Genomic DNA, 22,807 nt, shown 5'->3' on the forward strand with positions numbered 1-22,807 from the left:
AAGCTTCATCGAACAGAGTGGGACGTAAGAGTAAGCATCTAAAGGAATTTTTAAGACACACAGAAAAAATAGTGGCAAAAATGGTGGTGGAAAAACAAAATGTATCAGGCCACCCGAGTTAGAACCTAAAGTCCTACAATCAGAAATTTGCTTCTGAAAGAATAATAATTTGTAAATCAGACTGGGTTTTTTTTATATATAGAGAGAGAGACTTATCAGATCTCTTTTCTTATTTAAGAGTGCAATCCTCCAGTTCAGCATATATGCAGTTTTGTTATAGGTCTAACAAAGTTGCTTTATAATGCATCAAAATAGGTGTCCACTCAATTGATTTAAACCCAGGTTCATTAGGGTTTAATCCTGGCTAAGTGGGTATCAACAGTCTTAGACACAGTGGGTTGACCATATATAATGCTAAAACATACCATGGCATTACATTAATGAAACTTGTACTTAACCTAACTGCACACTCTTGTTTTAATCTGTTACTTGCACTTTTCATGGACACAACAGGATACCATTGAAATGAAACTATACGTAAGGTTCCTCTGGACCAGAACTGCAAACCATACTTAACAAATAATCTAAGGGACAACTTCCTTTTGTTCTTTGAGAAGATGATAAGTCCCAGACATGTATCTTGTTCACTTATAAGAGCTGAACAGAATTCATGAGCATGCATTGTCTGTAAATAGTATCTAGGCACTTCATCTCTTTACTAGAAAATGGATGACTGTGGCTTAGCTTTAATTTTTTTTGTCTCAGTAGAGCTTTCAGTAGAAGCTTTTGCATTCCCAACTACAGGAATAATTTTAAAGTTACATTTTGCCAGATTAGGCTGGAGGCTCATAAGGCCCTCCAGCTAACTGAGGAGAGAGAGCCCTTGGCATCTTCTGAGTCACACTCTAGGGCGGTGGGCACTCTAAAGGCTCTCCCCATGTGTTTAGCCACCCCTCCCAGGGTCGCTTTTTCAAAATAGAACTGTACTACATGGAAAACAGAGTGGGCCAGACTGGACAAGACTAAATTAGTGATTAAGATTGCAAAGAACATTATACCTTCGCAGGTGGCATGATGCAGTGATTGCATTTTCTGGTTGTAGATCCTCCTGTAATTGATCCCTGTGGCAGAAGGGTAGAAAGGGCCCTTCATAGGAGTTTTGAAGCAGATGCAGCGGCATTCAAGTCAGCCACCACAGCTTCCCTTTTTTCCTCTGGCTTTATTTATGTATGTGGGTGGAGGAGCTGAATGCCAGGGATGATATCTCCCAGACAGTTAAGGATGGATTTAAGAATATATACTACTACTATGCCCTGGCAGCTGGCACCTCGTTTGATGTTTTTCAGTTTAGGGCCTCATACGGCTTCCACCACCATTGTGCATAGAAATGTGGGGTTGCAGCAGTGAGTTGTTAGTTCCAGTTTGCAGGCACATCGTGTCATCCTTGCCTCTCTCAAGGACCAAGCTGTTTGTCAAGGCACTTGAGGCTCATCTTACAGAGTTGCGGGACAAAACCAAGCAGCCCCACGTTTTTCATCCTTCAGGGTAGTTTTCCCTCCCCAAGAGGTTACCAGCCCTACAGACTTAAATGGGGGATATTCTTCTGTGTCAGATTTTGCCACTGCTTGGTTCCAGAGGGCAGAAAGAAATCCTCAGTCTAACTACACCCGTTGTCAGGAGCTGTCTCCAGTGGAGGCCTAGCTCCTTCTTTTCCTTACCATTGGAATTACGTCAGCTCAGACAAGTGGGTGATTGAGATGGTGTTGAAGGGCTGTGCCCTGGAGTTTGAGCAATTGTCATGTGAATACTTCATTCGAACCCCTTGTTCTCAGCAGCCATCAAAATATTGCCCCCACCTTGACCCTACTGTTTCTTTTATTGTTTCCTCTTTGAATAGCTCTGGTTCCAGTTTTTTAGTTTTGCTTATTTGGGGATGAGAAGTTGTTTTCTGCTCTGCCAGTTGATCTGGAGGGTGGGATAATTCCTCCCTCTACAAGGGGAGGATAGAGTCTGCCTATCAAGTCCGGTAGGTGGCATCATCCTCAATACAGAATGCCCTCCAACCAGGTCAGCAAATTGCAAGAAACAGTCTCTGTTTTCCACTTAATTCTGGGATTGAATGATTTGGCAGAGTGAAACTGAGGTACTGTGCTAACAGGTGTGACTGCAGTTGACACAAGTGCACCATAAGTTTAATAGGTATGGCATTTTATCTTCTTCCTTTTCATGGGTTTCTTTAGGATATAAAGAAGATCAATTTAATTGGCCCTCGTATCTGAAGAAATGTAAGGCTCAAGCTGCTCCTAAATCCTTGTTTGAAAACCAAAACGCAGTGAGTTTTCTCTGATTATCCCAGCTTCTTTGCTGATAGTTGCTTTTATATTATGATTACATTGTTTTTCTGTTAGTACTATGACTCAAACCCTTAGTCTAAAACAAGGGAAAAGGCCCAAGTAAATACAGAGTTGGGTTCACACGCATCAATCCCTGCCAGTTTTCCATGGTGAAATTCAAACTATTTCCTTATGTTGAGGGAGATAGTTCATCTTATATCCAAGACAATCTTATGTGAAGCTGTTGATGCACAGTAACACAGTCCACAGATTGCACTCAAAACAATTAGATAGGTCCTGGGTGGATACAGATTACTATTTTCCCACAGGTTTGTATCAAATGTGTATGTAATACTTGGCGAGGTGAAATAGACAACTGGCTTACAAAGTGTGCAGAGATCAGGAGCAACTACTGTAAACAGTGGCTTGTACCCATCACCTGTTCAGGCAGCACAAAACCACAAATGGCCAGTAAATCTCTTTTGTTGTCATTCCAAAATGGACAGGGCGTAATAGTTAAGAATTTTTTTAAAAGATTAATATATGATAAAGCATGATACTGAAAATTGTTTTATTCTACCACTTTCATGTGAATTACTGGCTCATCCATACTGCTGGGACTCCTTTCTTTTTAGTAGCAAGATTGTGGATTGATTGTGGATAGTCAAGAGACTTTGGGATGCATGGTTTATTATTATTAATCTGCATTTCTTTATTTCTTTTATATAGTGCTTTAGGTACTTAAATAGACCAGTTCTCTGTTCACTGTTAATGCTTTTCCTTGATTAGACGGTGATTCCATCAGGGTTTCGAGTGGGGATGAAGCTTGAAGCAGTAGACAAAAAGAACCCTGCATTCATATGTGTTGCTACAGTAACTGACATTGTGGACAGTCGTTTTCTGGTTCATTTTGACAACTGGGATGAGAGTTATGACTACTGGTATGCCTTTTTAAATAGCTTGTTTGTTGGAATGATAAGCATCCCCAAAATTCTACCTTGTTAATTTGTTGTTTTCACTCTCCCCCCCCCCCATGGTTGCTATGAACAGTAGTGCCTATATTTCCTTAAGATGTCCCTAGATTTTTGATAATACAGTGGTACCTCGGTTTACAAACTTAATCCGTTCCGGAAGTCGGTTCTTAAACCAAAGCCGTTCTTAAACTGAGGCGTTCTTTCCCTAATGAGGCCTCCTGCCACCGGTGCCCTTCCACCATTCAGCTTCCGTTCGTAGACCAAGGTAAAGTTCGCTAACTGGAGCATTACTTCCGGTTTATCGGCGTTTGTATACCAAATAGTTCGTAAACAGGGCTGTTCTTAAACCAAGGTACCACTGTAGTTGAAAGATGCAAAGTATTATATGGTCTGATTAGTGTGTGCATCCCCTCCCTTATAAAAGTTTGCAAGAGCTGTTAATGTTTGAATTTCTTAGTTCTTTGCTGTGGGTGGGGAACTGGATATGACCGCTGAGCCAGATCTTTATATCTCCTAGCCCCCAGTGGGCCATTAACATCATGCGAAGTGGTGCTTTGAAGCCTCAACAATCAGCTGTTTGTCAGGACTTCAAAATGCTGCACAGAACTCTCTTTGCAAGGGCCCAAATGGAAAAGCCATTCGAGAAATTCTCTGCCAGGCGAAAGGTCACAGGTTCTCAAACCTTCCCTCCTTCCTAATCTTTCCAGCAACATTGCACTTGCATGTGATGGCACGGCTGCTCATGAGGAGAAGGAAAGTTATTAATATAGACAAGGCCAGCTGTGAAATATTACACAGAGAGCATTCCTTCTAGCATAGTGACAACACCAACAATATGGATGACAGTTGCACATTAAGTGGCAAAAAGCTGTCTGCCAGAAAAATAGTTTGCTCTCACATACACCACTGATCAGTGAAATTAGCTGAGCTGGTTACTTAGGAAAAGCATCCTCTCAGGAACTAAGGATTTTAGCATAGTGTCAGCCAGAATTTTGGAACAATGTTCCTATTGAATTCAGAGAGACACCCACAATTCTGATGCTGAAAACATTCCACCAAGCATTTTTAGAGTTTTAATTTCATTCAGCGTTGGTCATTTGTCCTTTATTTTATTACCTAATTATCTAATTTTATGATGTTTTAATGATGTTATTGTACACTGTCACAATACTCTTTTTTATTAGTTGGCAGTGTATAAACATTCATATAAATAAATTAAATTTCCTCAAGATCTTATCAAATGATCATCAAAAGAAATTGGATCTGCAAACCAATAAGCAGGTCAATGGTAGTTCCATTATACTTCGTCTGCAGAACTGTCTTTATGCTTTTATAAAGCTTTGACTTAAACGTTCAATTAAAGGATACCACGTTGTAATGTAAAAAGCATAGGGAATGCTGTTGGTCCATCAGAAAAATGTCAAAATGCACAGTTGAACAATAACTTTACTAGAGGCAAAGACTCAGAAATCGTGAGCAAGAAATGTATCAAGCGAATAGAAAGAGAACCTACCCAGCTGACGCTGACACAAAACCCCACACATACACTATAGAAAAGAATATAAATTCCCCCCCCCACTCTTTTTCCCTGACCTTATACTATACTCAACACAAACATCTCATAACAAATGTAACTGATCTGTAGAAAAGACGTAACAACATGAATGAAGAGGCAATGCACGTACTTTTGTAAACCAAGAAAATCTTTAATAAAAATTATTTTTTAAAAAAGAAATAGTGAACAAGCATTTGAGTTCTCCATAAATCTTCCTTAGATTGGTTTTCAAATTGAGGCGATATTGTTTCTCTCATTGGCTGTGTTTGCACATGACACTAAGCCAAACCTTGGCTTCATGCAAATGTGCAGACTGCCAGGGAAAGTAATTTCAGCTGCTTTGCTCGTCTCCAAGCCTTTCAGCACAGTCACTAAGCCAAGGAGCAAAGTGGCTGTGAACACTTCTCAGGAGGCAGCACATTTGTACCATTCTAGAAAGCCCGAGGTACCACTGTAGTCTGATGTTTAGGCCATGAAACCTTCCATCTCCTTTTTCTAGTGTGAATGAATGCTGTCCCAATGCTTGGCCACAGAAACGGGTGACCATTGCTTTGCTTTTAACACGTTTTTCGATACTCTTGAGCTAGTCATTCATGTTTAAGTGTGAGGCAGACTTGCTTAAGGAGGTGGGGTTGGTTGCTAGGAGAGCTTGAGAGCAAAGGCAGAATAAAACTGCAGAATGTCAAAGGGCAAAGAAACTGAAGATAAAGCAGAAAAAAGAAAATATACCCTGGAACAGAAGAAAAAGAACCTTTTCTGAAGACACAGGGAGGTTGTTTAAAGCTGCTGCTTGATCCCTTCGGCATTAAACGTCGTGGACATGCTGCATTCAAGTTCTGCTGAAAGTGCTGGAATTTGACTTTGACTAGCTTGTCTCATTGATTTTAAATGGGATATGGGCACCTTTTAAACATTACAGCAGCATCACGTTTCCCAGGGGATCATCCCTTGGCAGGGCTGCAACTTTTAAAGAGCTTGGAGCAATGCAGGTGGGCCCAGTGGCACAGGCTCCCAAACATGAAGTTGTGATTGACCCAACACCCACAGTTGCAGACCTTTTCACTCATTTCCCCCCCTAAAGTATTTATATGCAGTCTTTCAGAGCAGAGCCCTCTCAAGGCAGCTGGCAAAACACAATTTAAATGCCATAATACAGTTTTTAAAACACAAAGAGCCATTTCCCAAATTGAAATGTCAGCAGCTTAAAACAAGTTTTAGAAGCCAAGCTCACAACAAACTTATTAAAATGCATACTGAAACAGAAATTATTTTAGGGTCCATTTTTAAACGATAGGGCATTTTATGCTGTTTTTGTTTGGGGAGTGCTAAAGGCTCGGGGCCACCACCAGAAGGCCCCGCGTATAGTGCCTGCCTGTCTGGTAGACTGTAATGGGCAGGCCAGCTAGCAAGGCCCCAGATACTAATCTTAGAGCTACCTCACATGGATGTAGGTAGACCTTCAAATAAATAATGTGGTCCTTTAAAAAGTTACAGCTACACTGGGATGAATCCACAGGAGAGTGGCCCCCACACCTGGAATCTGACAGCAGAACTTTATGTTTCATGGAATAATAGAATCATAGAGTTGGAAGGGGCCAGAAGGGTCCTTAGTCCAACGCCCTGCAAAACAGGAATCTTGCCCAATGTGGGGCTCGAACCCATGACCTTGATATTAAGCTGACTGAGCTACCTCAGCTGCCTTAAGCATGATATACCTTCCCACCCCCCAAACTTTTGTCAAGAAAAACGAATGTAAACAAACTTTTGTCAGGGAAAAGTGTCTTCAGACTGAATGGAATACGGGTAGGTATGGCTGTTTATTCCTAAAGGTAAAATATATGAATCTTTTACTTATTGGAAATTAAAGCAGGTTGGCTATTGAGTGAGGGAAAGAATTGCAGATTTGTAACATGTAGTTCTTGCCTCAACTTTTATGTTGCTCTCCTTTTGCTCACCGTCTATAAATATTTTAAAAATTGTTTGCTATTTTATTAAATGTGAGAGTTGAAAAATGTAAATGAGATGAATGGGTTTTTGTTTTAATTTTGTGGATGCTAGCAGCTTACTTTAGGTTAAAAAAATAAGTTGTTACTCTCAAAAGCCTTCAGGATACTCAGAAATGCTTAGCTGGGCTGTGAGAAGGGAAGAACCACCTCTTCATAGAGCAGAGCAACATATGATATTTCAGCATTTCCTTAAATTAACTTGACATATGTTCATAGTGAGTTTGACATCTGAACACTAGATGGTGCTATAAGATGACTTGTGTATTATTAGAGCGATTCCTCTTTAGCAAGACCAGTATTCAGAACAGTGTGAGTGAGTGTGTGTGTGTGTGTGTGTGTGTGTGAATTTCTGTCTCTATACCCTTTCCATTTTGTTATAATTCAGCTATGAATCATTATTTTTTAAACTGTTGAAATACTATTATTAACTGATTACTTACAAGTCAGGGGCTCATGGTAATACAAGTGCTTTACAAATGAGAGAGCTCTTTTTCAGAAAAGAAGAAAGGTTCATAAGCATATATACATTATGCCAGAGTCTTCAGACAGCATTCTGTAGAGTTGCCTATCAATCTTACTGAACTAGAGAGCTAATTCTACCACAATAGAACAATTTGCACAGTTTGTATTTTATTGGCTTAAATGTTTGCTTCTCCATATGCTCGCATATGCAACTCACAGCATCTAAAAACATCTTCAGACATACAAATTGGAAGAACAAAAAAGCTACAAAATGTAAGCTTGTAACTAGCCACTCAAATAGTTACCTATGGTGAATAAAATCAGTGCATTTTATTCTCTCTCCCCCACCCCCCCATCCTTTTTGGGTTATATATTAGTGTCTTAGGCTTGTGTCCACAGGTAACCATTTTTTCTCTGGGTAATTTCTGAATGGTTTGTAAGGCAGGACCAATTCTTTAGCTGAATTTTTTAGGCCAGAAATTAATGTGCTCAGACAAAATTCCTTTGAGAGGCTGTTTCTTAGAGCTCCAGAGCTTGTCTAGCATTTTTGTTTACAGGCAGCCCAGATCTCTGTTGACCATAAGCTTCTTTAGACAGACCCTAGGAAGCTGTTTAAGACATTTATAGAAATGAAATCTAACTAAATCAACATTTCTCCTGTAGGTGTGAAGCGGCTAGTCCACATATTCATCCAGTTGGCTGGTGTAAAGAGCACAGAAAGACCCTTGTAACCCCTCGAGGTCTGTATGAAAGAGCACGTCTGTGCACAACTTTATTTCACAAGACTAGAAATTGTAGTGTGGGATTACTTAGAGTAAAAATCCTCTCACTTTAAAAGTGAGCTTGCAGGGACAATAATGGGAGAAGGGAGAGAATAAAAATGTATGCCAGAATATTATGTACACTGGAAAAGGTGAAATCCTGATAATCCTTAAAGTACTTAAGATTTTAGAGGTACATCCAGAAGTGGCTTTGTTATGACAGATAGTGCTTCAACTCACACAAATCAGGGCACCTGATTCTTGCCTTTCTTCCAATAGCAACTTAGGGACATAGTGGGCAGCTGCCTTATATTGAGTAAGCGTATTGGTCCATCTAGCTCAGTACAGTCGTTCCTTGGAAGCTGAACGCCTTGGTACTTGTATGCTTTGGCTCCCGAATGCTGCAAACCCAGAAGTGACTTTTCTGGTTTGCAAACGTTCTTTGGAACCTGAATGTCCGGTGTGGCTTCCGAACGTTTTGGAAGTCGAATGGACTTCCGGAACGGATGCCGTTCGACTTCTGAGGTACGACTGTATTGTTTAGACGTGACTGGCTGGAGAAGCTGGAGACTGAGGCCAGGACCTTCTACATGCAAATGAGATGCTCTACTGCTGAGCTACCATTGGCTACAACCCTTAACTGTGCTGAATTTTAACAGAATAGGGAGCTCATGTAAGCCATTATGTGAATAAAGTGGAAAGACTACCATGCAAAAGAGAAAATGTGTTACAGAAAACGGTAATAACTAGCAGATGAGAATCAATAAACTGTGGAAATCATGAATAATACCTTGGAGCTATGAAATTAGAGCATGAAAATCTTCTTAAATGTACTATAAATATTGAACCTGCAAGTGATGTAATTGTAGCTTGCTAGTAGAGAGTTTTGTAAAATAGCCCACACAGAGTGATGGTGTAATTCACTACCATATTATGAGTCACTTGGAAAAGTAATGCTTTGTAAGCTGTTACCTTTTAACAGTATGCATTTTATAAACAGAGAAAACTCAAATTGGCTTTCCCACAGTGACAATATTTTCCCTCATGATAGTAGCCAGTATGAAGCTATATTCTGCATTTACAGTGTTGGTGGAAATTTTGTCTAAAAAGCAGCTTTGCTAAGATATTACTGGCTAGGCAGGGGACTATCTGCATTTAAAGCTGATGTGTAATTCCAAAGGTTCAGATTAGTACTTGACTCAGTAAAACGTTAAGAGCTGGAATGCACAGGCCTTTTTAGTTTTCGATGCTTAGATGCTCAGAGTCACAGCAGAATTTTGTCACTTTTGGTTCTTTATGTATTCTAATAATTCCAGTCTATTTTATACCTGAGATTCTAATAAGTGGAGTTCTCTTATTTTTAAATCTATAGTTGTAATGAAGCCGCTGTCTTGACTGAACGAACTATTCTGATGTCACTGAAGTCCTTTTCGGGATGTTCAATCACATGTAGAAGGAGTGGGGACCTGATGCTGGGCAGCCCTGACATGACAAAAGTTGAAGCCGCTCGACGCAGTGTGTTAGGTTTCAAACCATTTTTGAAGCCTGTGTTTACAGTAACATGAGTACCGTATTTTTTGCTCTATAGGATGCACTTTTTCCCCTCTAAAAATGAAGGGGAAATGTGTGTGCGTCCTATGGAGCGAATGCAGGCTTTCGCTGAAGCCTGGAGAGCGAGAGGGGTCGGTGCGCACCGACCCCTCTCGCTCTCCAGGCTTCGGGCAGCTATCCACAAGCCTTCAGAGCGCGGCAGGAGTTCCCGCCGGGCTCCGAAGGCTTGCGGATAGCAGTCTGCAGCCCGAAGCCTGGGGAGCGCAGTGCCAACTCCCACTGCGCTCCCCGGGCTTCAGGCAGCTGTCCGCAAACCTTTGGAGCGCTCCCCCAGCCCACAAGCTCCGGGAGCGGTGGCAGGGCTGCGCAACCTTGCCTCCACTCCCGGACCTGTTTCCGCTTCCCTCGCCCCAGCCCCGCGGCTAAAAACGAAGCTGCGCACAGCCTCTCCCGGCTGGAGAGGTTGTGCGTGGCTAAAGAGGAAGCCAAGACAGCCAGCGGGATTGATCCCAAGTGAATTGATCCCAATTGAAGCCAAGACAGCCAGCGGGAATAATTTTTTCCCCTTTATTTCCCCCCCTAAAAACTAGGTGCGCCCTATGGTCCGGTGTGCCCTATGGAGCGAAAAATACGGTAACTGCCAAACAGCCACTTTAAGGGAGTGGTGACTCAAGAGATTCTTTGGCGTAATTACTTTTGTCCTGTCTCAAGCAATTGGAAGATGGCAACCACTTGGTGGTGTCCTAGTGCCCACTCAAGAAAAAGGGGCTCACCTCTGGAAGAGGAAGTGGCGCGAAGCAGCAGAGGGCCGAGGAAAGAAGAAGGGGGTAGGGAAAGAAGAGGCAAGAAGGCAAATGAAGGCTGAAGGAAATAATGCAGAAAAGGAAGGGTATTGAAGGAAGTGAATGTGTAAACACTGGAAATGATGTAGTTGAAAAAGAACAGGGAAAATATGAAGAGATAGTCCCAATGAATATGGTGTGTGGGAGAAGCACACAGACAGGTAAATAGGTGGCCTTATGCATATAGTTGTTAGGAGAACAACCGAGGAACAAGCAAAAGTAGGATTAGAAAATGTGCAGAGGAGAAAGGTGACTGGGATCGTGTGAGGATTAAATGTTCATTTATTTATTCATAACTGCAGGACTCTGATCTGCTCAGAATCCTTAAAATAATTGTTACTGAGGGCCGCCAGAGGCTTACTTCTACCATAACCTTTTAATCATTTTTAAAGTTCAGGAGCTTCTCTTTGATGATGTTGTGTTTTAACTGTATGACAACACACATTAGAGTAAAACATACACATCCTCTGAAAACTAGTCAGAAGGAGTGAAATAATATGAAAAATAGATGTGGGTCTTCTCAAGGTGAGATATGAGAGAGGTGGCTTCGGGAGCTTGGGTCTCTGTCCACAGGGAGGCTGACAAGTCCCATTATTCATATTTTGCATTGCAGGATGGCAGAAGGAGTGCAAGCATATTTATTTATTCTTCTGTTGCTTCTTTAAACCTAACAAGTCCTGAAAAACATCCTAACTCTGTGTTGCGTGACATAATTACATCTTGTATCATCATTTATTTTCCAGACTATCCACATGCCAAGCATTTTTCTTGGGAGAAATATTTGGAAGAAACTAGTTCTTTACCAGCACCCGCCAGGGCTTTTAAAGTGGTAAGAAAAATGTGCAGTGTTCTCATATGCCTATCTCATGCTTCATGGCTGTTCCTATGCTTCGTGGCTTCTACTGGTAGAAGCTTCTCCTGGGAGGAGTTCTGCTCATGTGACAGTATAGGAAAGAAGAGAGGGGACTTTCAGTGATACTTCCTTTTCCCCTGCAGCTCCCTTGTGCCCCTTGAAAATCTGCTTTGGAGAACTGGCGGGGCAGGGGCTCCAGGAGAAAGGAGAATCATCAAATAGTAAATAAATAAATGCCTATAAATTAGTTACCACCACTACCTCGGGCCCAAACTCTACACATGTGTGAGTGTTTTTTCCTCCATAAATTGCCAGAGTGGAGAGGGGAAATCCAGAGTGTGGCACCACTGCGTGGAATCCTAATCCATATTGTGAGCATCCATAGCTGTAGTTTGCGTTCGGGAAAAAGCTCATTTGCCCCAAAGCTTCCTTCCCCCTCTCAAACACAAATTGCAAGCGAGGGTCCGTAGTCCAGCCAGCTCCTGCATGCTGGCAGTTTAAGAAAGAAGAGACTGGTTCTATAATTAGCCATAAATTCTATTAATTCACTGTGCAGTATATGAATAATTCCTTCCTTTTTCTATTCAGATTCTGCTGGCAGTCAGTTTTGTTGGTGACCCTCACTTGTAGTTTTTTGAGAGAGGAAGACAACTTTCCTTCTATCCACACCATTCATTGTTTTATAAAATTATTTAGCTTAGGTGTTTTATATAAACATATAACCTTAATGGTTTAAAAGCTACCAATGTTTCAGCTTTGGAGGCAAGTTTCAGTTCAGCAGGTACACAAAAACAACAGCTAAGTAAATCAGAGGGTTGAGGGTAAGAGAGAGAAATTGGCATGATCATGAAGCCACAAAGTCTACCTTTTGGGACAGTCTTAAGATACTCTGCTGGTGTCTTGGCCAGTAAGTCATAGCAAAATATGAAAAAAATGAAAGAATAGTAAAGCAGGCAGCCACAGTAACAACAAAGCAGACGGCAAACACGTTTAAAACTGAGCTATAAACAAAGTAGCATATAATAGTATATTGGCTTTTCAGCTTGCAATCAACATGCATATCAAAATAATAATATTGCTATTTTGTAGCTTTCAAGGCAAAATGCTCAGGCAAACGTTTATTGGGTATGTCTTTTCTTTCTCCACCCTACTGTATAATGAAGAAGCTAAATAATTTCTCCCACTAGAGGTAGATGTGGGAAGTGTAGATTGAAATCCCATCAAAGCATTTCAACAGTATTAAAAGGGCTGGACATAGGAAAAGGGAAATTTGCAACAACCATTTCCTCCCACTTCCCACTCATAGAAGTCTCAGCTGGACCAAAGAGCTTTTCAGCGGTGGAAGGACACAATTGCATACAACACAACGTCATTAACAAAGGGTTTTTTTAAAAAGCTATGAATGCCAGTTTAAGTAAGTGCATATGCTGTTTTAAATTTTTAGTTTAATTGACTGCAATTATTCATTGTAAACTATGGGAGCAGCTGTAACAAATCTGATTAATGTTTTTTTTTAAAAAAAATTCTTTTATATTTATTTTCTTTTGGTTATTTTTAATAGAAAAGAAGGATATAAATAATAAGCAGCTCAATCTCTTCTTTGTTGTAGAAACCTTCTCATGGATTCCAGAAGAATATGAAACTTGAAGTAGTTGACAAGAGAAATCCTGTACTAATCAGGGTCGCAACCGTGGTAGATACTGATGACCACAGAATTAAAGTAATTCATACTTTTAAATATATTTTAAAATTACTGTATTGAACAACAATCCCTTCTGAGTGGTGGTATCATGTTACACACACTGTCCCACATGGCTTCTCCATTCACTCCCATAGAAGGGAGAACAAACATCCACAGGCGTAGAAATGATTTCCTTCAATTTAAAGTGAATGAAGAAGCCTGCAAACCCAGCAGTTCCATAATCACACATGAGGCTTTAGTTCCAGCTGAGTTGAGCACTAATCTCCAGTCATTTTACTGCAAATTCCACCTGAAATGTATTGCTTGGTACATTGTGTCCAAAAAGTATTGAAATAAAGGTATACGTTCAGTCATATCCTATTTCATCTTGTACGATGCTAGTCCTTCAGACCCCCATTCATTTCCTCTTAGATATGATATAAAAATGAAACTAGCAAGGAAAGAAAACATTTAAAACATTTTTACTACCGTACGTATTTTAAACTCCATGACTTGTTAAGAGCGCTTTTATCTGCTGGTTGTTTTTCGGAACTACTTTCTTGCATATCTACAGTGTTTGGTATCACTCATGGCTTGCAGGATGAGGAATAATTTTAGAAAACCAGAACTAGATGCCTCAAATAATGCAAGCTTAAGTCCTCAAAACTTTCATCCTGTTCTAGATAGTACTTAACCTTTTTATCATCATCATCATCATCATCATCATTATCATTATTACTTACTGCATAGTAACAGTATAACTGGTGTGTTTGGGGCAGCGGAATTTCAGGGGGATGTGGGTGGGGCAAAAATTGTGGCGGTCCATCAGGGGCTCAGTGCCCTATTTTTATTGTATGCCTGTGACTGCAACAATAGGATCTGTCAAAAGCACTGGAGAAGCTTCACTGTATGGTCAGTGAGCTATGTTTAACTTGATGCATCACAAGTTATTCTGGCCTCACATAGACTCATACTGAGGACCATTCTGTACTAAAGAAATTGTTAAGCTCATGCATTAACACTTTAATAAACTAGTTGTCATTGTGGTCTATTTCTTATCTCAGTAAATGCAAAAGCTGTTGTAACTTGTAAGATGAGAGCCTGGTAGATAATTCTGAATTACTTGACAAACTTTTTCTCCCACACACCCTTGTCCAATACATAATGCCTGAAATTTGAACAAATGGATTCTCTTAACCATTATGTTCTCTAATGAAAGCCAAGCACTCTTGGAGATTGCATGGGAATAGAACTTTGCTTAAGTTTGAAATAAATTTTCCTTTGTGTTCTAGGTCCACTTTGATGGCTGGGATAGTATTTATGATTATTGGATCGATGCAGATAGCCCTGATATCCATCCTGCTGGCTGGTGTGGGAAAACTGGACATCCTCTTCAGCCCCCACTTAGTGAGATGTTCTATAAGATATAGTAGAAGTTTAAAGAAAGGATATTGAATACCTGCCCTTTGTTTGATGCCACTGTAATACTGAATAAGTCTAGTATGCATAACAAAGCCAGTATCTTTGAAGCAAATAACCTTGGTACTGGAGACTGGGAAATAGTGATATTCTTAATTTCTGACTTGATATTAAATATGAATTCACGTTACTCCAGATCATGGCAAAATTATAGCTCTTTATAAATTCACATTCTGAACAAAGGATGAACAGTTTTTGTTTTTGTTTTTAAAAACCTTTGTTATGCCTTCATGTGCTTAATCAATTGATCTAACCCTTTTGTTGATTAAATGTTGCATCCCTATTATTTCACTGTAAAAAATAGAAACCAGTATATGAATGCTTTTAAAACATCGTCTAGATTCTGAAGAAATATTTCTAAAGTATGTGATTGACTTAGAAAAAGTGATGTGGCATATTAGAGCCAAGTCAGTTACTGCTGTAATAGTTTATAGAATAATAGAATTGTAGTTAGAAGTGAATACTTGGAGGATCAGTTGAGAATAATGCTTGTTCTTGGAAACAATTGATAAATTAACCTCTTAAGTTGTAGTTTCCTTATTGACAAAAATTTTCTGGGCGGAAGAGGGTGTTCATTTTTTGCAGGAGGAGTTAAATTTTCAAAAACAAAATAGAAGAAATAAATTCTTAATAGCTTGTGAAAGAAATTGCATCTATATCCTGAATGCAGGAATATTTATGTGCAGAATAACATAAATCATTGTTTGATTCAATATTCATACAATCGAGTCATAATTTATTAAAGAACAAAATACTTGTCAGTTTTTGACTAACAAGATAATGAAATGGTTGCAGGAGATTTTAGTAAGGTTTAAATATTCTATCTTGGTAATTTGTACTTGTTGGTCTTCAGCATCTTAAACAGATGTTCACTAGAGTTTGCCTAAACGTGAGACATAACTTCCATTCTTACAAATGCCTTGCATCTTACCTCCCATATTATTTGTATAGGTCCTTTGGAATTGGTAGAAGCTTTAGAACAAGGAGGATGTCCTACAGCGGGCTGCAAAGGAGTTGGACACATAAAAAGAGCCAGACATACGGGCCACCACAGGTATGTGTGAAATAGCTAAACTTGGATGTCCAATTAGAATCTGCACATACTTGATTTCTAACACAAGCTTATACACACATCTCCTCAGAAGAAAGTTCCATGAAGTTCAATAAAACTTACACCCAGGAAATGGGGTATAGAATTGCAGCCTTAATTGCTGTTTGTGAAAAAGAAGATGTGGACTAGAGGAAGAAAACAGGAATTCAGGTTACCTCTTTGGAATGAACATGGAAAGGTTTGGAACTTCATTGGTATGTTCTGGTTTAAAGCTCAGTTGTGTGATGTAATTCTTGCTGGGTTCTCTCTCTCTCTCTCTCTCTCTCTCTCTGTGTGTGTGTGTGTGTGTGTTTATATCTTTATACGTACACAAACAATGTAGCCTATCTTTACAGAGTAGTTTTCACAGGTTTGTGCAATTGGTGAGCACATCAGTGTTTCATCTTTGGGTATCTAAGTGCGCCTGATAGCCTCTATTGAAGTAAAAACATGTTGTTTTGTCACTACTGTCAGCTAGATAGACATAGTTAAATGCTAACTTGGTTAATATACCCATCTGTGGAATGTACCCCTTACTTTGTGCCAATTACTACTCCTTCTGCTTAATCTAGAAATCAACACTCTTGTTCTTCGTTGTCACAGAGACTCACTCCTTGTAGTACGCTACTGGAAGGAATTTTTTTATTTTGTTTAGAAATGCGTGTTTCAGAATTTCTGATCTAAGCACCACTCAAAATAATTGGAAAATAGATAAAATATATTATTAGTTTCTCCCCCTGCCCTTTCTTCAGGCATTTGTCAATGTGTGTTCAATGAGTGAGATGGGAGAAGTGGAGACGGGGGGACTACCCCCTCCCCCTGCCTCTGCCCCATTGCTGTGCCCATTGCCCTCCATGAATTGGAGCAACTATTTGCAGTAGGGGGACTTGTTTGTACATGCATACATATATACATAATATAGCATATATACATAGATATCTGGTTGAAGATGAAAAGCATCAATACAAAGCAGGTCAGCACAAATATGTACTAGATTTGTTACTACATAATGCTAAGGAGAAAGAAAACTAATTCAGTTATAACTTGTATTTGCTGCTACTGCAGTCTTACAATTCAGTTTGAGTACAAATTCAACTACATTAAAATTACTGGGACATTTAGTTCAATAAGCACTCAGGGAAAAAAATAGCAGGAGCCTACAGGTTTCTGAATCCAAGTCATCCTAGAATCCTCAGATTGTGTCCCACTGTCCACTTGAATTAAAAGGACAATATAAAATGGATATAATTATCTACGTCAGGCTTTATTCCGTGGGTTCTTTCATCTCAGCGCTGAAAATGTACTTTTGAATTTTTTATGACAAGGTGCATTTATGCTGTCAGAGCATGTGTCTGAGAGTAGGCAGATTGGCCATTTTCTGAGTGTTTTGCTTGAGCTGGATGAAACCTGCGGTGATTAATTATGGCAGGGTTAAAATGAGCACCTTTTAAAATGTAGATGTTAAAAAGGGCTTTGGGGGTTCTGCTTTGCAGGAAAGTGTTTGGGCTTGCATACAAATGGGAGTGTCTGGTGTGTTTATGTGAGGAATTGTGCATTGAATGTCTTACAAAGTATACCTTATAATACAAAGGTCAGCCAACGTAGAATTGATTTTAAGATTCCTGTATAACTCACCTGGTTGTGGAAGAGTGTGAAAATCTTCATAACCTCAGAAGCCCTGGGGGGGGGGGGCAAGGAGCTGTCCTGCATAACTTCCCGCCACCCCAACACTATAATCCTACTTTCCCTTTCTTCACTCTCTTGTTTGTAAAAAAAAACCCCTCAAATTGTGTGACTATTTAGATTGACTATGTTCTGAGTATTTAAGCCCACATGCAAACACAGTCTCCCGTCCACCCGCTGGAAAGATTAATCACTATGTGATTCATTCTCTTATTTTTCTAGTGGAAATGTCACTTGTAGTCATTGATTGTGAAGATGTGGACTCCTTCTCTTGTCTATCAACAGAGTTCACAAAAACACTGTTGATTACAGAAATGCAATGTTTCTGTTGCTTTGCTATATCACTGGTTTCATTTCAATACAACGTGGGATTTACTATGCTGTTAGACATACTTCTGATCTGTCTAGTGCTTTTTAAAAATTAAAGCCTTCACAATTCCTCAGTAAAGAGGATGTCAAGTGAATCATATAATTTCTTTTTCTTCCAATTGTTTTTTAAGCTGTGTATTCATTTGAAGGGGATATTGTATACCATTTTGTTCTGGTGTCAACAACCCAATGTAGGGTACAACATGATTAATTTTTGATGATTTATGGTTGGCTTGTTAAATGGAGACCTGGAGGCTGTGCTGCTTGGGAGGATTTACGAATTGATTTAAAACACCAACACAGTGGTTTAGAGGATGGCGAAACATGCTGCAAGCTCATGCAGTCCCTCTTCCTCCTCCTCCTTTCTTGTGTTTCCTCTTCCTCCATCTCCAAGTTACTGTTAGTTTTTAATGACATCTGAACTGAACAACTATGGTTAATGGCAACTTCCAAGCTTCAGTGGTGCAGTGGAAGGGAAACTTGGGCGAATGCAGCCCTTCTGCTCTTTCCAGAGCAGAAGTGATGACATCATTTGCTGGAGTACCAGGGTAATTGATGGTGTCTCCTGGCTCAGGTGAGTGACTGAAGAGACAAAGAGGCTTTAGCTGGCTGAATATCTTTTGTTGATGCTTAATGTGTTTTGCAAGTTTAACCTATTCATTCAGAAGTCAGCACCCCTAAGTTTAATGGACCTTACACTCAGGTAACTATATATAGGACTGGAGTCCTTCTTGAAAGACTAGACATTATTCCTTCATTTCTGTAGTAAACATTCCTTGCACAGCTACCTTTTTTGACATCAGTTTGGATTCTCCTTTGAGGGGCTATGGATTTAGGGTTTGGGGGTGTGGCTATGGGGGCTGTCATGATTAACTCCTGCATTCAGAGTTTACCAAGACACCTAGTTTGTGCTAAACCATAGTTTGTCATAGTTGAACATGGTTATGGCAACCCAGAAATGGAGAAGGGAATTCGTTTACAAAGGAAGAGAGAGAACAAGCCTACTTGTATATTTCTCAAACTGAGCTTGTACTGCTCATGTGAAAGTCTCTTTTTACTTTGCTTTATTAAAAAACCAAAATGGAAACCAAGACAAATCAACTTCATTTGGTGCTGCGTTCCAAAATAAGCCATCTGCATAATACAGTGCTAACGTAGTAGTCCTGTTTTAAGAACTGTAAATCTAAAGCATTCACTTATAAACGAAAGTTATTTCCTAAAATTGGATACAGAACTTGTCTTAAAAGACATGAGTTATGCCTCAGTTCCTCCTACAGTGTAATTTGGTTTTATATTTTTAGTTGTCTTTTGTTTGTTTTACAGATTAAAATCTCCATTAACCATGTGTGTTGTATGGGACTGAATCATCTCCATTTTTCTTTCAAATGCAATACTGAACTTCATTTGCATTTCTAAGTTTTTAAATCAGATTTTGACTGCGCGGTCATAGTCAATAAATTGATTATTGAAATTGAGCAATGTACAGATAAATTTACCGCTTCCTGAGAAAAAGCTTCATTTATTTGAATCCCTCCTGGTTTAAAGGCAGGAAGATTAGCTTGCCTGGTGTCTCCTGTGAATAAATTGTGTGCTTTTTAATTCATACATTTTTAGTTAAATGCTTTATTTGTTGTTTGTATAGTTCCTGTACAACTTGCTGGTTGTTTTAAAACATAGTGAGCAAAGAAGGACAAACTTGGGCAAAATGCTTTCATTGTAGTTGTGGATCGAATGACATCACAGCTCCCATTGATTTTTAAGGTGCTAAGGTTTTACTCCAAAATTATATATTAGTTTCCCTATTTTCTAACATTGCAGTAGCAAGGAGATGGTTTTCCTTTCCTTTTATTTTTTGATTCTTTTATATTTTTTTACAAGTGTATATAATGGCAGAGATCTGAAGAATCTTGTGATTCATCCCATGCGCCAAAGAGCCCTCCATGCTATCTTTTGAAACTAAGTAGAGGATGATGGCCCCAGAGTTCAGTTGTGATCAAGGTGCACAGTTGGAGGCTGCAGTCAGTGGCTAAGGAGTCAGACCAGGTTGAGGACTCTGACCTTTCTTCTGCAGATCAGGAGATTACTGATCCTGAGGCTGACAAACAACCCATAGCACAACCTCCAGGGCCTGTAGAGCCAGAACCTGACTCACAGATGTCTTATTCTCACAGATGCCTTCCGCTGAGCCTGAAAAAACAAATGTCCCCCACAGTACCTCACCGGGCAGGAGGCTGTGTCTTCAGGCCAGAAGGTTGGCCCTTTAAGAATCTTAAGTTCTCACCAAAAGGGGTGGAGCCTGGGAGAGATGCAGGTGGAAGCTTTAAATGGCTTTCAGTCTTTGTCAGAGCAAGTTATTCACTCGGAACTCTCCATGGTACTGCAATCCTGACCTGCCACACACTGCTTTACCAGGACAGAGTTCCAAAAGTAGTTTGAATCCCTTCTGTTTTTCAGGGAGAAATGTAAAAAAAATATTTCCGTGTATGCCCTAGCTCTCAGATTTGTTGAAAGTAGATATTTGGATCTTGGTTGTGATATTCAACAAAAACAACCCCAGCACCTACTTGAGCCCACCCTAACCCACAGTTTTTTATAAGAACTAATAGAAGTGAATGAGAAAGAAAGGCAGTTCAGAGTGAAGTGAAAGAACAAGAGAAGAAAGGCTGGCAACCCAAATGGAAGTGCATGATTGAAACAAATAAATGCACTAAGGAAAAATGTCAGTAGTATTCTATTATAAGACACTCTTCGCATGCTGCGCTCTGGCATTCTTTCTGTCAATAGCAAAAGAGCTGCAAGGCCTCCAGTACTGAAGAATTGATCTCTTTTCCATTCTGGAAAGCATCTGTAAGGATTGAATGTTGCCCAGAGCCAAATGCTTAAAGGAAAACAATGAAAGTTGATTAACACAACATACAGCTCCTTTGGTCCAAACCTGAAAAATACCTGGTGTTTTGGACTACCCAACAGAATAAGCTAAAGACTAAAAAGAGACTGGGATTGCTCTTTGTCTTTACATTTGCCATTTCAGAGTGGTTATATAGATTGCTAGGTTACTGCTCTGAGGAAGATGCTTGTGATATCAAAAGCAATTATGTCACAATGAGGAATAAATGTGAAATGGTAAGTGGGAGGATAGCTACTGTCTTGAAAAGAGAAGCCACAGGTAAATTGTGAGCTCATTTCCCCCCCTTATATTGTACAAAGGCAGTCCTTCCTAAAATAACAATAAAATGAAATGAAAAGAAAAGAAAAGAGTAATTCTCTTTCACAGTAGGTGTTCTAGTTTATTGACAAGTAAAGGAGAATCTCTTTCATATACTTTCTGTTGTGTCTGGCAAAGTGTCGAAGCTTCATTTTGTGCATTCAGTTAATAGTTACATATCTGTGTTACTGCCAAAAGTTAAGAGCAATTTTAGGCAATTTGTGTGGCACCTAGGACTTGTGGGGACTATGATGCCAATTTCAGTTCCTAATTAATTTTATTTCATTTTGTAATTTTCACCTTGTTTTAGAAGTGTGATTTATTTAATTTATCCCCTTCCTTTTTAATGTATGCTATCAAATACTTCAGGAAATGTTTGTCTGCTCCTGGCAAAAAGCTCTGAAGCCAAGTGTCCTGTGAAAGCCAATGCTATATTCATACAGATGAAGCAGCTTACTTAACAAAAATTGCACTTGGACTTTCAATTCAGATTCTGAAGTTTCCCCAATTCCTCTTAGCATTTCATTTTGGGCTTCCAATCTCATTGCCTACTATTACGCTTGAACAGAAGTTCTCAAACTATGGTCTGCAAGTCACTGAGGGAGAAAGGCAATGTCATGTTCTTCTGATGGTTATGTTGGCGCAAGCATTGTAGCTTATGAAACAGAATAATCCCCCTCCTCCTTCTCCTCCTGCATGCTATTCTGGGGATTCTCCCAATTCTTCCTGAGCTAATGGGGGGTGGGGGGGGGAGGGAAGTCCTTGCATAGGGCTTTCATGGACAAGTCTAGAAGCTTCATCTAGGTGGTTTGAGAATAACATCAGTAATATCTTTACTTGGTCTTGTACTTGGTTAATTTTTTTCGAACAACAGAGATTGAGGCTGTTTTGAGTAGAGCTCAATTTATCAAGCAGGCTAATGGGATTTTGGCCTAGGGCCATTGGTTTTCATAGCCAGTTTTGACAATTATGACTATGCCAAATGACAAAAGTTTGTAAGTAGTCTGCTGAGATGCCTAGCCATTTTGAAGTCATTCATGAGGGAAGAACTATGCCCATGGCAGTAACTCCTTTCCTCCGTTTCCAGCATAGACCCAATTTGACATTGGAGCTGAACAGTTACTATCAAGAAAGGTGAGTCAGGCAGAAGGGAGCAGTATTTTGGGATGTCAGTAACACCTAAACACCTGAAAATACTACAAAAAAGGCACAGTTCCTTCCACTACATGACAGAAACAACTTATGATGCTTTGTATGCCAGGGAGCTGGCTGCTTCTACCTGAACAAACTAAACTGAAGAGAAGAGGTACTGACATCTTATGGCACAAGAAACCTACAAATGAATTTCTTTTATCAGTACATTTCCCTGATGAGGAACTTCCAAGTGTTGTGTGCTCAAATTTAGTTGGCACTTTAGTTCTAAAGTAGGAGTCCTGCAAGACATTTTTACTTGTATAGGTTAATGGACTGAGACAGGTTCCACCTAACTTGTAATCTTTAGGGTGTTCAGTTCAACTGGGAAGTCTTTTCAACGTCTAATCTCTTTTTACTGCTTCAATTTTTCAGTGCTCTCAGCTGCCCATATTCTGAGATAAATCTGAGCAAAGAACATATCCTTTCAGACCGCTTAAGTGGAGAGATGCCTCAGAGTATTCCGCCTCTGCATTGGAACCGGAAGCCAGAAGCAAATGAAAGATCTGCATCTCCTGTAATCAGGTAACTATGACAGAATTTTCCTTTATATGTAGCTTATAGTGCTTGCAGACTTAGATCAAATGCTAACCTTTCAGCACCTGCTAAAATCATTGTTTAGGCAAACCTACCCAGAATGCTTAGAAATGCTGATTTGAATTTTAATATTTTAATTTTCTGTATATTTTAAAGTATTGCATTTTTTCTTGATTTGAATCTTTTATCTTTTTAGAGGGGTTTTTTCTTACAATCAAATTATATATAATTTTTA

The 22,807-nt window shown here is 39.6% G+C and overlaps 1 protein-coding gene across 11 annotated transcripts in view; it reads left to right on the forward strand.

The window, feature by feature from the left end:
• The window catches only part of L3MBTL3 (L3MBTL histone methyl-lysine binding protein 3), a 60,621-nt gene that overhangs the window by 30,583 nt on the left and 7,231 nt on the right, over window positions 1–22,807 (forward strand). For all 11 annotated transcript variants that reach the window (XM_080999585.1, XM_080999587.1, XM_080999588.1 and 8 more), the window contains 8 exons: window positions 2,241–2,332; window positions 3,123–3,274; window positions 7,994–8,070; window positions 11,228–11,313; window positions 12,947–13,057; window positions 14,311–14,425; window positions 15,449–15,551; window positions 22,411–22,560. In XM_080999585.1, coding sequence (XP_080855711.1) covers window positions 2,241–2,332; window positions 3,123–3,274; window positions 7,994–8,070; window positions 11,228–11,313; window positions 12,947–13,057; window positions 14,311–14,425; window positions 15,449–15,551; window positions 22,411–22,560 — 886 coding nt within the window. The remainder of the gene's footprint in view (window positions 1–2,240; window positions 2,333–3,122; window positions 3,275–7,993; window positions 8,071–11,227; window positions 11,314–12,946; window positions 13,058–14,310; window positions 14,426–15,448; window positions 15,552–22,410; window positions 22,561–22,807) is intronic.

This window comes from Podarcis pityusensis, assembly GCF_964106645.2.
Source record: "Podarcis pityusensis genome assembly, chromosome: 3".
Lineage (NCBI taxonomy): Eukaryota > Metazoa > Chordata > Lepidosauria > Squamata > Lacertidae > Podarcis > Podarcis pityusensis.